General features: G+C 42.9%; 1 protein-coding gene across 1 annotated transcript in view; it reads left to right on the forward strand.

The window, feature by feature from the left end:
• CADPS (calcium dependent secretion activator) overlaps positions 1–15,047 on the forward strand; it is a 447,690-nt gene that overhangs the window by 363,010 nt on the left and 69,633 nt on the right. Inside the window, exons 22-23 of the mRNA XM_023754061.1 lie at positions 6,016–6,171; positions 9,846–9,993. Of these exons, the coding sequence (XP_023609829.1) occupies positions 6,016–6,171; positions 9,846–9,993 (304 nt within the window). The remainder of the gene's footprint in view (positions 1–6,015; positions 6,172–9,845; positions 9,994–15,047) is intronic.

Genomic DNA, 15,047 nt, shown 5'->3' on the forward strand with positions numbered 1-15,047 from the left:
AATGTTCCAGAGACGGGGCCCTTTGACATGCATGGGAGTGATCCTTTTTCAGCACATCCCCAAAATGAATGAGTCTAATTTTTAACATGTATCAGATGTGAGGATTGCAATTCACACTTCTACTATTCAGAGATATCCAATTATGATTCTCACAGAGAAGCATGATGGACTTTTTAGGTAGTTGCTAACGGGCCCTCTAAAATAATAATTGGTTATATCCATCAGCGGATCCACATGTATCTAATGCTTGGAATTGCCTCTCTAATTATTAATATGTTATTAATATCCAAATGAAATATTAGTAACCTTAGTAATGCACGATATTATTTTGCTAAAAGCAGAAATATCAAGCATGCTTCAGCCTTCTGAAAGCAGAGCATTATAATATGTCACATGAAGGAAATGTTTTATGAGTCCAGCGCAGCAGTCCAGCCAAAATGTCATATTTTACAAGTACAATATGTTCTGATTAATATAAGTATTTTTTAATTTTTGTGTGCAAGACGAAGCTCATTTCTGATTTGTGTACCCACCATCCACTAGTGTGTTTAAATTAAGTTGCTTTTGCATACATTTGTATGTTATTCATTTCTAGCTACTTTTAATTTGCTCAGAATTGACATTTTAACTTTCCACACTGCCATCTCTAAAGCTCTCCTAATTCCTCGATCATTATTCAGTGTGTGCATCATCTAATGATCACATGTGCTTATGTGGGCTTACACATGTCTCAGTGGAAATCGCCAACGGTTTTGTTACGTGGCAGCATTTAAGACTGAGAACCACCAGGGACTGAATTCAAAGGCAAATGCCCAGGAAAACAGAGAAACATGAACAGAAAGTGCCATTTTCCCTTCTACTTAACTGTCATATTTAGCTTCTTCCTTTGACCATTTCCACAAGAGCACCCTTTAGTCCCAGGTAGAAAAGCACAATTCGTTTTCCCACGTGTGAAGGGTAAAGGACACACCTGTGAGACATCTGTGTCCCTTCAGGAAGAGAATGCCAGGTTGGCAATTTACATTCTAGGTTTTTCCATCTACGAGCTATGTTGTCACTGTGAAAGAAGAACTTGTTTCTAAAGGGAGACACCTGCCCAGACTACTTACAGGGGCCAGATTTTCTGACTTGTCCCCCTGAGCAAGCCCAGAGGCAGCTCCAGCCCTTGCAAGAGTTCTGTTAGGCAAACACAGCTTGCCCGGGGCAGAGCTGCTTTGGCAAACTCACTCTTCTCCTGCAAGATCCAAAAAGAAAGCCTCAACTCCTTTGCCAAAGTGCTGTCAACCCTCCTTCCACAGGAAGGCTCCTCTCAGATGCATAGGCTGGGCTCCACCGTGCCAGTGACTCTGGCTGGATGAACACCCTTAAAATGCCGCTACAGAGGCACGCGGTGCCAGCCGGGGACGGCATATGACACAATCCTTGGAAGAGGCACGGTTGACTCGAGTTGGGGTTATTGATTTGTTTTGTTTTTCTCTCTCCAGTCATAAAGCCCTTCCTCTCTCTTTCATCACATCAGTTGATCGATCTTCGTTCAAGAACAAAAAGCTTCTATAAAGTCACACTTTTAAATGATTTATTCATTTTTAACTTAAATTTTAACTTCTTATAGGAAAATACATCTTTAATTTCACAAACTAAAAACCCCTATAGAACACCCACACAGATCAAGAAACAGCCCCCCCCCCCCACCGTCAACACCCCAGGAGCCCCTGCCGTTCATTCTAAGGTCTCTATCTCATGTTTGAGGGCAATCACTATAACATGAGGCCACATTTTAAATCCACTTGTGGCCAAAGAATTTACTATAGGAGCTAAATTTGGGTGTGTGTTTTTAATTTGCAATTTGTAAATATTTCTTCATTTTAATTAGACTTAATTTGAGAGGGGAAGTTTCCATTGTTTTCAAGTGTTCTGTAAAATTATTTGAAGCCAGTCATTCTTGATACAATACCTTCGTCTTTGCCATCAACTCAGATGCCCCATGGCACACACAGCTGTCTTCAGAAGTAGCGGTTGGAAAGAATTCTGTTTCTGTCCACCACCACCTGGTGGGTACATTTCCTGTTACATCGTGTAGCTAATATCTGACCCAAGGAATGTGCCCCCATCAAAAATAGGTTACAAACAAAAGTAAGAAAAATAAAAGTGCTCCGCCCTTTCTTTCCATCCCAGTTACTTCTCAGCACCCTTAGCCACAGCAATGCCAAGGATTCCACGAACTTCAAGTTTCTAGCACAGGTCAAGTTCTAGACGCTCTTGGCAATGGACTTGGAAGCTGCAGACCCTGCACAAAGGCACTGAAATATGTGATCATTGTGGAGAGGTGTCCATGACTGTCCACGCTTTTAAGTCACTCTGTGGTTAATTTCTCCATTAAACTCTGTCATTTTCTCTGACTGCTGAGCCACACCACCGCTGCCCATCCGTCAGCTACTTTCTGAAGTGTGTCGCTGTTGTCTTGCTGTGGACTTAGCCAATTTATTTACACCTGTCGCGTGCTTCTGCCTCATCTGCATTGTCACTGTGATGGTATTTTTTCTTTCTGTCTGTTTCTTCCACAGGAGTTTAACCAGTAACCTACCCAATGTGAACCTACCCAATGTGAACCTTCCCAAAGTACCAAATCTACCAGTTAACATCCCTCTAGGCATCCCACAAATGCCTACTTTTTCGGCACCGTCATGGATGGCTGCTATATATGATGCTGAGTGTGTATTCAGTTCACATTAGATCTAATTTAAATTTAAGTGATCTTGGCATGGATATGTCTTGTTTATTTCTATACATCCCATATAACAGAGATGGAGAGGGATAATTAGACATATTTTGCTGATCATACAGAGACGATATTGTTTATTTCTGGCATGTGGCGTGTTTGTAAGATGTTTGCTATATATACAGCACTAACAATTTTTCTTACGCCCACTGAATGCTTGAGGACTATGTTTCACTTCCTGAATTCTTTTGCAAAAAGATCCTGCCCATATTTTGTTGTTTTGTTTTATTTTTAATACAGGTCGCATGGCTTTAGGAGTTATTCATCCAGAAATAGTCCAGGAAAACTCTTTCATGGGCTGACCCATCGTCTCTGGCCTGATCCAAATTTAAGAGGGAAGCACACCTACCTGAAGCTTTCTTTTTAAAAAATAATAATAATAATAAATAATTCCCAGAGACTTTTTAAACCAGAAAGTGTGTTTCTGGTGTCAGCAAAAGGCAAGCTATAGTAGCAGGATGTTGAGGGCTAAATGAAAATTTCTGAATGGATCGAGCCCCAGTCATGTACGTAACAACACTTTCCAAGGTCATCGTGTAGCACTGAGCGCTGAGACCTAGGTAGCAAAGTCTCTAAATGGGAGACTGCAAGACTGAAAAAACAAATAATGAAGCTTTTTGGTAGCGGTATCCCCTGTGGTCTGAGTGTAGAAACTCTTTACCAAATGCCGGGCCACGCGGGGTTCGTTTTCTTGGAGGCCGAGCCATCCCTTTCATGCCAGCCAGCAGGTCAGGGGAATGGAGGCTGAGCCGCCATTTGTCCCAAGGCTTTGGAAATGAATCCTCTCTTTCCTCAGCAAGAAGAAGATCCAGCACCTCTAAATTCCACCTCAGGGAAATGAAATGAGAACCACGTGCATGATTTAATAAGTGAAATAAGGCTTCGCGATTTTGTGCCCCCTTTGATCCTTTTCTTAGACCACAGCTAATTATAGGCCAGATAAGCTTTTTCTTGAAAGAATAAATTGGCACGTTTTCAAAGGGAAGTGTTATTATCAAAGGAATAAAAAATGATCTGAAACTGGCAGTGAGTTTTGAAACCTCGAAATCACATCCGTCAAGATGGCCCGGGACATTTCCATTGCTCTGTGATGCAGGTAGAGCACAGCATCTGAAAACCACTGCTCTACTGGGCTCCTCCAATGCTGCCCATATTTTTTAAAAAAACTGAGCTTGTTCACAAGTTCACAATGAAATCACAGGGTCAGTGTGTCTGTTTCTCTTTTAAAGATGAATCACAATCTCTAAAAATTTATATCTGAAAAAATCTAAAAAAAAATTCACATAAGTCATATTCATGCTAAGATGACTATATTAAAAGTTAGATTAGGTATTATCTGTTAATAATTAAAAATAAATATTTGAAAGCTTTTTACCTTCTTCTCTGCATGCTCTGTGACATTGTTTTTGAAAAGATATGAATCAAGACATTGTAATAAAGCAGATAATGGTCTCTGTCGATTAATTAAGGCATGAGTGGGAACACATTTTGGTAACTGCTCAGCAATCAAAATAATCTTGGTGCTATTGCCTTAACATTAACAGTTTATCTTAAAAATAAAAAGAAAATATTCTTTTCCTCATGTCAAAACTTAATAATAAGCTCTTCAAAGAAAAAGAAAAAAACCCTAGAAGAATTTTTTGAAACTCTGAAACCAGATGGGTGTCAAAATGTTGTTGTAATAAATACCAATTATTGCATTCATATGTACTTAATGATTTAAAACATACAACCATGCAGTTCCAAAACGGGGTTTAGACTAGACAAAGTTGGGGTTTCTTTTTCCCAAGCCTAGGATGGGGGAAGGGGGAAGGCTGAACCTCCACGGAGAAACGAAGCGTCCCCCCACTTTGGAGCAATGCGTATGGCAGTATCTGAAAAGAAGGCCTAGCTTCTCAATCGCCCACCAGGAAATGCCTGATTCTATATCTTTTCATAATTCCAGTTTCCTCCTTTGCCACCTTTCATTTAAAGGTCGTGTCTCCATGTTACCTGCTCCTCCGTGTCAGATACGTCTACGTACTGACCTCAGACTGGTCTGTCCTTGAAAACATGTCCCTGTTGGTCGAGGCCGTAGGCTCCCTCTTGGCATGTTGGGAGCACCCCCCCCCCACCCGCAGTAGCTGTGTATGCATTTATGCACTAGCTATATTTCTCTCTGAAGCATTAATTCAATGCAGCTGGCATCTGTCACAATAGAAACACCCACTCTCATCTGTTTCTATAGACGATGTCAGAACAAGTGGTAATGCATGGTGTGTTGGACATTTTATAAATTACTGTGTTAGCATTAGTGGTATGCGAGGAAGGGGGTGGGAGGTGGCCACCCCTCAGAGCTCCAAATGGGGTTGTTACAAAAGAGAAAGCCAGCCAGAGAAGGGCGAGAGGGTGAGAGATGGAGCGTTTCCCCTACACAGGCTTTCCGTGGAGGCCCCAGGTAAAAGTTTCTTACACATCATTGTACAGAAAGGAATCAGGACCAATTCCTCCATCTGGACTGGGTAAGATGGTGCAATGGTTTTGAAAAAAAAAACACAAACAAGCTTTGCAAATATCTCTTGTCCACTCACCTCCCCACCCCCAACCTCCTCCTGGGGCTGCCTATGCAACGGGCTGGTCTATTGGAATAATGACCAATCTGAACAGACGCATGGATTCAAGGTATCCAGGTGGACTCATCTCCATTTGAGTCACCCCAACTTCTCTCCAGCTCTTCAAGAGAGAAAGCAGGTCCTCGCTCACCACTTTGTTAGCACTGTCCCTTTAAAACTCCAAGTCTGTGCAGTCTCCAAGAGGCCTCCATCTGGAGGGGAGCTGGGGAAATGCATGAAGCCCGAATTTTAATAACTGCATGTTGCCATGTAGTTATTATTTGTTGAGACTTACTTCCCCCTCTGGTTCGTGGCCTTCATCTGAATCATCACATGTGTTAATGTGGTTATTAAAAGAAGGCTGATTTTTACCATACACTGTTCTCCTGGCCGTGATGGGGCAATATGTCCCTCAGACTTCTCACTGGTCTGAATAATTGGCTGAACAAAGCCGCCTAGGTCATGTATGGTAAAACTCAAAATCTGCCGGTGGAGAATGCCCCCACCTCCACCGCCAACACGCGTCGTTTTGTATGTTGAAGCTACTGTTTGCCTCGAGCCTTCTAGTCCCAGTTGTCTATGTGTCAGCTTTTCAGAGCCCAAGGCCAGTGGGTGACTCTTGGTTTTTTGTTTTTACCCTGCCAGCAACGGATCAGGCACCTCGGAGGATCTGTTCTGGAAGCTCGATGCCCTTCAGACCTTCATTCGGGACTTACACTGGCCCGAGGAAGAGTTTGGGAAGCACCTGGAGCAACGGCTGAAGCTGATGGCAAGTGACATGATAGAATCTTGTGTCAAAAGGTAAGCCCGGCGCCTGGGCGGTCTCTGCACGCCTTTCCCACCACACACTGGCCCAGGGCAGGGCTGATTGGCCATAACTTGGAGTCTTTTTGAGAAAGTGACTGCTTATCAAAGTCCGTTGGAGTGGTAGCCACCCGAGTCCAGCTTCTGTTCACCTGCCCCAAGCAAACGACGTGGCTGTTATTTCACTGAGCTCCATAGGAAAGGCTCAATGTCGGTTCTTGTTTGTATCTCTGACATCTAGCAGCATCTGGCACAAAATACTTAGTAAACGTATTTTAGATGTAGGAGTGTATGCATGGTGGGCAGTTAGATGGAAATCAGAGAAGCACATCCAATTCCTGAACCAGCGAATCCAGTGCAGGAGCAGGAATCTAGGGAATTTCCAGCCATGTGGGCAGGAACTGAGCAGCATCATTCATTCTGTACATGGGAACCGAGCCTGTACGACCTGCCGGCTATTAGATGTCCTGTGCAAAATCTAACTAGATATCACCAAGAGGGCATGTTGCCTGCTTTGTCCCCGTGGGATATGGGATTGAGGTGGGAAGGCTGCACTTGCAGTCCCCAGGTGACTGTTCTGCAGGCAAGGAGAAGAAAAGGAGAACAGCGTGCATCCTTTCTCCAGGAATTGTTTGAGCTCCTCCTCTCCGCAGGCACAGGACTGCGTTCCCAGTGTACCAAGGACTGCACCCTTCCTTCATGGAGTGTCTGTCTCCACACAGCCTCAGATGTGACACCATTATCATCACCCTGTCTATCCCCAGACACATGTCCAAGTGCTTCTGCCAGTTCCCAACAATTCCATTATTATTCCTCATTTTAAAAAAAAAGACCGCAAGCATCACAGGCCACTTGGCTTTCCAGATGTTGTGTAGTTTAGTTGATGGACCAGCTGTGGGAGTCAGGGACTGGGTTTGGCTGGGAGTGCTCTGAGTTCATCGTGTTATATCTTGGAAAAAGAAAAGGGATGTAATAGCATCAAAACTGGAACCAAAAGGCAAAAATGACAGAGTCACAGGTAGGTGAGCTTCTTGGCAGGAATTAGAGAAAGAGCAACGCGCTATGGAGAATCCTCAGGAACTTAAGTCCCAGTGACCCAGATCCTGCGCTTTGTCCTTTTCTTCCCGCTCTTGGAATCAAAGGCAGGCCTATGTCTCAACCCCAAGGTCAAAATGTTTCCTTAGGGTTTTGACTCTCACCATCTCCTACAGAGTCTGTCTCAATTTTAGGAAAAGCCAATCTTCTCCTATGGCTAAACCATTTCACACAGAAACTGCTTGTCAAAGTGGCTCCTCTGGCAAAACGCTCCCTGGGACTGTAATGCATTAGAATGAAGGCCCACTCGCTTCTGAGCTGTGCACGCGGTTGTACAGAAAGACACGCGTGCCCTTCTCTGGAGAGCCAGTCTTTTGAATAGATAATAAGTAATAGGAGATGACATCTAGGTGGGCTAGGGGTCAGCCACTCAAGAGTGTGAGCTCCTCAGAGGCAGGCGGCGTATCTCGTTCATTTTGAGTTCCTCGCCCGTCCCAGGTCCCAGCATCATGCTTGACACATGGTAGCTGTTAAGTAACTGTTTATTACTAGGAGTTGGTCACCTGCACATGTACTCCTGACCCTGGTGTCCCTTCCAGTTAAGGCCCCAGTCTAAGCACAAACCAGACAAGAGCAAACATGAGTGGAAATATCATCCCCAGACAGCCAGAGTCAGAGGGTAAGACATGAAACAGTCCGTGGGTGTTTTAAGACATGGAGCCCACATTTGTAGAGCCTAGAACCTTTGCTTTACTGTTTGGGACAGAATAAAGGGCCCCTGTTCTAGGATAACAGAGTAAGGACATGATTTCATGGATGTAAATATGCGACACCAAAGTCAATCGGTACTCCTCATTGCCAAGTTTCTAAGAAATTGAAATAACTTATTTGATGATATCATCCACTTAGTGAACCTGACAGAGCCTCTAGTCTAGTCTACATCAGGCGCTGTGCTCCACACAAAACATGGCGCCCTAACTCTGGCCTCAAAAAGCATCAGCTGGATTAAATGACCTCTCCATTCCTGCCTTTTGGCCCCATAGAGCCCTCTTGGTCATATTAATTTTGCATTCGGCTCCCTGTTTTCACAGCCCCATGCTCTAAGGGCTATGAGCAGCTCTCCTGTGAAAGCAGATGATTACTGCATTCATTGTAAGGAATCAATTTAGCATTTCCCTGTCTCAAGTTGGGCCGGGACTGGCCAGTGAGCCTGAGAAGATCAGCACAGGGACCTGTCCAACTCAGTCCCCATCAGGCCTCCTTTGCACAAAACCAGAACGTGATGTATTTGCAGCGTAGCTTAAAATGATCATCGTGATCAGAAAGCTACATCAGTGCACCGAGTCCTCAGAAGCCAAGATACATTTATCTTTAACATGATCATATAATATATAGGAGTGTTTGAAGGCATTTTTTTAGTAGTTTGCTTAAGAGCTGGGCTTCCAACCTTAGAAATTATACTTGGCTTCCCTCATGCACCCAGGGTGTGTTAGCAAGCTGGCACCCTCTCCGAGCTAGCTAGCTGTGTGGTCCTCTCTGCACTGTTAGGAAACTGCTACAAATGCCTCTTAAAGCGATGCCTTCCTGGGGGCTGCGCGATCTCCAGAACCTGACCGGGCACAATGCTGAAAAGATGCCTTCGACAAAGGACCTTTAGTAAAACCACTTACTAACCAGGTGCTTTTCTCTAAAGACATGTGATGAGGATGTGACCCGCGTCTCTGAAACCTTTCAAACCATAACTGGGCCCCTCTACAGGCTGATATCAGGGATTAAATCTCACACCTGTAGCACCAGCTGGCCAGGTCGAACCGAGCTTTACCGGGAGCAGTTAGCACATTGCTGGGATCATAGTTTGACCTAAGTCAGAATGATGTCACAGTAAATCTCCACCATTACACAAGTCTTGAAGTGGGAAGTATGGCATGACATTTTTACTTATAAGTATAATGTGTTCTTTATTGCAAAATAAAGCATTGACATGGCAATGCAAACAAACAAGCAAGCATAGTGGAAGTCCCCCCTTACCACCTCTCCTAATTTCACTCTCCTCCGAAAAGGTAGTCATCTCATTTTTTAGTCTTTAAAGCAATCTAATAAGCTTGTTGTTGTTGTTTTTAATTTCAGTCTCTTTCAAAGCCAGGATAAAATTAATAAATAAATAAAACAATAAATGTCATTTAAGATTTTTTTTCCCACCAAGAGATTGTGAAGATTAGAAACTGCTTTTTTATTTTTTTTTTTTTGCGGGGAGGGGGGTGGTTTTTTTAAATGAAGGGATTCAAGGTAGGTAGTTGCCAGTGTGAGAGGACTTACATGTGCTGTAATTGGGTTTTTGTTCATTCATTCATTCTCCTGCAATTAGAGTTCTCCATAGCATGTGAGCGACAGACAGAAATACGCCGAGCTACAGGTGTTCCATGCACTGCCGAGAAAGAAGGGTGTGCGTGGCTGTCTCCCTGAATAGGCCTTCCTGAGCTGGGAAAGTCATTTTTAAAAGAACACATGTGAAGTCATTGTCGATTGAAACTGATTACAGCCTTCAATTTTCTTTTCCACTGACCTCTCAGAAAATCTCTCCTCCTCCCGCTGCCATCTGAATGCTGAATTGGTCTTTTCCTACTTTGTTTTAATAGAACCAGGATTGCATTTGAAGTGAAGCTGCAAAAAACCAGTCGATCAACAGATTTTCGAGTCCCACAGTCAATATGCACCATGTTTAATGTTATGGTTGATGCCAAAGCTCAATCAACAAAACTTTGCAGCATGGAAATGGGCCAAGAGGTAAAAATATATATATATATATAGATCTCTCCTCCCTTACAGCCCCCCTCCCACCATTGATCACGTAGAAGAAAACTTCACAAATTCCTTCCATCTACACTAGTCTGCTAACTTCAGAAATATACTCTAACATTTGTAGATTAAGCCGCAGATGAATGTTTGGTGTCCGTTTGTTAAGTAAATGTCTAAGGCTTGTGCTAATGGGCATGCCGGTCACTTGGTCGTGATTCTTGGCTGGCGTTGGAGTGGCCGTTAAGTTCCTCTAAGTCCAATGATGTTTGATGATCTTATTTATTAGGCTGGTATCTCCAACAGATGTTTGCCAGAATGCAAGTCGTTTTCACATTTGAAGTGCATTGTATCACTTTGAACATCTGGACGGCAGGAGAGCTCTCTTTTTCGAATCTAGCATCTTCCAGGATCTATAATGTTGGCTCACCCTGCTACCCAGTCGCCAGCAGCAGGTTCTGAATTTTTAAGAAATCGCAGACTTTAATTTTCCTGAGATGGATTGTGCATCTTCCCTGACCAAAAGTTTAGTCCTTTGCTAAGTTTCCAGCTCCAAAGTGGTATTTAAAATGTAAAGGAGGAAGCAACAGCAACTCGGGCTTGATTAAAGACCATCGTGATCATTTTCCTCTGATGGCCTTACGCCAGCGAGATATTCATATACCAATTTAGAATTAATGCAAAAACATTTCTGGCAACTCTCGTGTTGTTGCCAATTGGCATAAATTGCTCCTAAATCAGATCTTTCGATACCAGCCCTACATGCTCAGAATTTTTTACTAAATTATATTTGCTCCTTATTCGTTATTTATTTTCTCTTTCGGCACCTTCCATTTTTAAATGTGGGTTGGTGGTATTCTCTTCCTGGCAAGATCATCTTTAAGCTTCTTTCCCCCCGACCAGCTTCCTCCGCCACGTTTGTGAATTTCTGGTCGGGGACCTTCCCGGGGTTATGGTCTAGGCTTTGGGTCACATGCAAGGGGTTCTCTCTGCCGGTTCCCTTTGCTGCAGGTGAGCAATCTGGAGCAGCAGATCTAACTTCAGTGCATCAGGCTAATCAGAGAGCTTCCCAAGCCCAGATTGTTGGGTCTCACCCCAAGAGTTCCCAATAGGTCTGGGGTGTGGTCCAAGAGTTCGAATTTCTAACAAATCCCCTGGTGATACTGATGCCACTGGCTGGTCTGGAGACCACACCGTAAGAACCACTGGTCTGGAGGTTCAGTGTCCAAACCTGAGTGGAGAAGGGCTCAGGCAGGAAGTCAGTGTCCTGGGGAAGGCTCCGGCTGGGGACAGCCTCCTGGTTGGGGGTCTCACCCGGGCTGTGCTGCCCACCAGAGCTGGTCGAGTGGCTCAGCCTCGTTGGGCCCCGGTTTCTTCATCTGTAAAATGATAGCACTATTCTAGTTCTATTCAGGCTGCTTTTAGCTGCAGAATCAGTTCTTCAGACCTTACTGGAAAAAAAAGGGAGGGGCAGCATGTGAAATGAATAAAATTTCTGGATGCAGTGGGGGCATCACCCACTCACATTTCTCTGGGCGACTCTGAACCATCTCTTGGGCTTCACAGAGCCCACTTAAAAAAACCTGACTTGGATGGTCTCTAAGAATCGTGAGTGACTTCCAGAATCCTTCTCCCCCTGAATTTTTCTCTCTTTGGAGCTTTATTTTTTTAAAATGAGATATAATTCACATACCATAAAATGCGCTCTTAAAGTATACAATTCAGTAGCATTTAGTATATTCACAAAATTGTGCAACCATCACCACAATCAGTTGCAGGACATTCTTATCACCCTAAAAAGAAACCTGGACCCATTAGTATCATTCCCCAACCCTCCCTCCCCAGCCCCAGGTAACCGGCACTCTACTTCTGTTAATAAGGACTTGCCTATTTGAGCATTTCATATCAATGGAATATACTAACATGTGGCATTTGTGCCTTCTTTCACCTGGCATAATGTTAAGATTGATACATGTTGTTCCAGGAAATTTATGGAGCCATTTCCCAGGAAATAATACTTTCACGTACAATTTCAAGGGACCCGGGAAGTTTGTCAGGCCAAACTAAAGACCCCGTTGGAAATATGTGATAGGAAATAAGTCCTCTGAGGGACCTTGCTCTATGGCTGTGACCTTGAGTAGAACTTCAGTGAGAAGTCTCGTGCAAATGGTCCCTCGTCAACTCTTCCCATCTTCTAGAATGGGGACATTTATCTCCAAAGTAAAACTGATCAGTTAGAACGACATTGGCCAAAGGTGATGACTGGGAACATCCTGAAATTGGGAGAATAGATGAAAGTTTAATTTTTTTTTGAGTTTTCACTTTGTGAGTATCTGATATTGAACTCCTATTAGAGATCTAGTTACCGCTGCCTGTTTCCACCTGGATTCCAATGCCCTCAAGGAGTTTTAGAATAGATTCTCCAGTTTTAAGTCACTTCTTGAATTTCATCACTGGGGTAAAGTAGCATCTAAAGGCAGCTGTTGAAACATTTGTTAACCATACTTTTCCATCTTAAATATTTATTTTTTCATTAAAATTTGCAAAGCACCAATAGAGAGGAAATTGTATATTAAATACTTTCTCACTTGGTCTAGAGTGTTTTCATCTCATTTCCAAGGTCAGATGGTCTTAACAGAAAGACAACATACACACAATCTGTTCCATGACAAGGCAAAATGTGCAGCACTGGGAGTCAAGTGGAATGATTTTCCCAGTGTGATTGTGAATTTGCAGCAACTTAGCTCATTAGAAGCAAAAGTAAACTTCCCAAACTTTCCATGCCATTGAAGATCAGTAGTTCCCTTGCTATATCATGATCTAGGGCCCCAGAATATAATTTATTATTATTATTGTAATTATTATTATTAGTTATTATTATCAAGCCAATCCAAGAAGGCCAGCAGAAGGGACTGAAAAAATGCAAAAATAAGAAAGAGCGCTCTTTGTACCCAAATTGGATAGTTCATCTGACTGCAGAAAATGTTGTGATAAGATAATCTAGTGGGGGTGGGGAGGGATGGTAATTAAACAATACCTGGTAGTATTTATACTCCTTCCTGGAGCGTCACATCTGCATGGAACAGTTACTCTCCTGAGAAAGAGCAGAGTAAAGGCAGAGTACTCACTTTTGCTCCAGAAAAGTCAATCAAATAAATCTTGGAAGAAACTGATAAAAGAAATCCATGTATTTGGTAATTACTTGTATAAGAATGAAGGCTACTTAGATAAATACCCCTTTGCTACATAATAAGCAGAATAGATATTATCCTGCCCTACTATCCCTCCAAAGTGGGTTTTATTTCATTGAGATTATAATTGACATACAACAAAGTATGTAGGTTTTAGATGAGTTTAGAGAAATACACACATGTAACTACCATGCTAATCATTGGTTACGGCAGCAGTAATATTGCCTTGTAGCACTTCTAAGTTTCCAAACCATGTGCCCATGCATTGTTTCATTACTTTGTAGTGATTTCTATATTAACAACAGGGATAATTCTAGCCCCGTTGAGGAAATAGACTAACAGAAATGACATACTCAAGTTTCCTCTAGAAGTAAGAAGCAGGATAAGCATATCAAAACATTGTTATAGCCCTAGCTGGTTTGGCTCAGTGGATAGAGTGTTGGCCTGCAGACCGAAGGGTCCAGGGTTCGATTCCAGTCAAGGGCACATGCCCAGGTTGTGGGCTTGGTCCCCAGTGTGGGGCATTCAGGAGGCAGCCAATCAATGATTCTGTCTCATCATTGATGTTTCTATCTCTCTCTCCCTCTCCCTTTCTCTCTGAAATCAATAAAAATATATATATTTTTTTAAAACCCACTTTTTTATAAGCAGAATAAAAGAAATGTGGACAGGAGTGGTGATAATACTCATATATTCATAGATAGCGAAAGGGAGAGACAGTGGGAGTACCTGGGAGGAGTCAGGGCCAGCTTTGGCATGGAAAACATGAGAGCAAGGAGAGGTTCCCACAAACCACCGTGTCTCCATATACTTCCGCCTGGATTCCTTAGAGGAGGGAAGAGAAAGCTTGTCTGTCTTTCAGAAAAGACACTGTTAACTCCTCAGGACAGATCGTGCCTGGATCTTTCGTGAGTGATGCATAGGGAACATGCTCTTGGCTCTGCTTGCCATTTCGGCTAAGTTTTTTGAGAGAATGTTTCTGTTCTCAATGATGTTCTTTGCTTGTTTAGAAGCTTCTCATTTAATATTTCATGTTATATTGTTTTTGCCTACAGCTAACTTTTCTGAGTTAAATCTCATCATTAATGTCATAAATGTGAATCACTTATAGCGATCCAAAGAGAATCTAGAAAGCGCAGTCACGTGAGGGCAGGTGAGGGTGTGACTCAGGATCTTATCACAAGACCTAAAAATGAGTTGGGAGCCCTGTCAACATTCCTGGGGTCCTTTGTTCTGACATCTTTCTGTGTTTTAGCACAGAACCCTGCAGATAGTGTTTGCATTTAGCCCCAGATTCCTGCCACTTCCCAGTAAATTCTTTCGTGAAGTTAGCAGCAGAGCCAACGTGGGTTCTGTTTATCAGGACTGTGCAACACCGCCATTTGCTTTTTTCTCTCTCTCTCTAGTCAACTAAAAGGCAAGTAAAATGAGATGACTGAGCAATAAGACCATCTCCCCCTACCCTTGCTTTCTACTTTATGAATTTCAACAAATAATATTGGAATTGCAATTATAAGTTGACAAAATGTTTCCACATCTAGACCCTCAGTACATCTTCAAACTAGATCTATGATTCTGAGAGCAGGACTGCCAGGAAAAAAACTTGACTCTGATTTTTTAATAGCCCTGATTGGGTGGCACCTGGTTGGTGCATCGTTCTGTGCACCAAAAAGATTATAGGTTCAGTGCCAGGTCAGGGAACATACCTAGGTTGTAGGTTCAATCCCCAACCATCCCATGTGGGTTCATATCTGAGGCAAGCAATCAATGATTTTTCTCCTGATCTCTCTCTCTCTCCTGTCTTCTCTCTCTGGGATCAATAAAAACATATCCTTAAGTGAGGATAAATAAATA

The sequence above is a fragment of the Myotis lucifugus genome, unplaced genomic scaffold, assembly GCF_000147115.1.
Source record: "Myotis lucifugus unplaced genomic scaffold, Myoluc2.0 scaffold_55, whole genome shotgun sequence".
Taxonomy (NCBI): Eukaryota; Metazoa; Chordata; class Mammalia; order Chiroptera; family Vespertilionidae; genus Myotis; species Myotis lucifugus.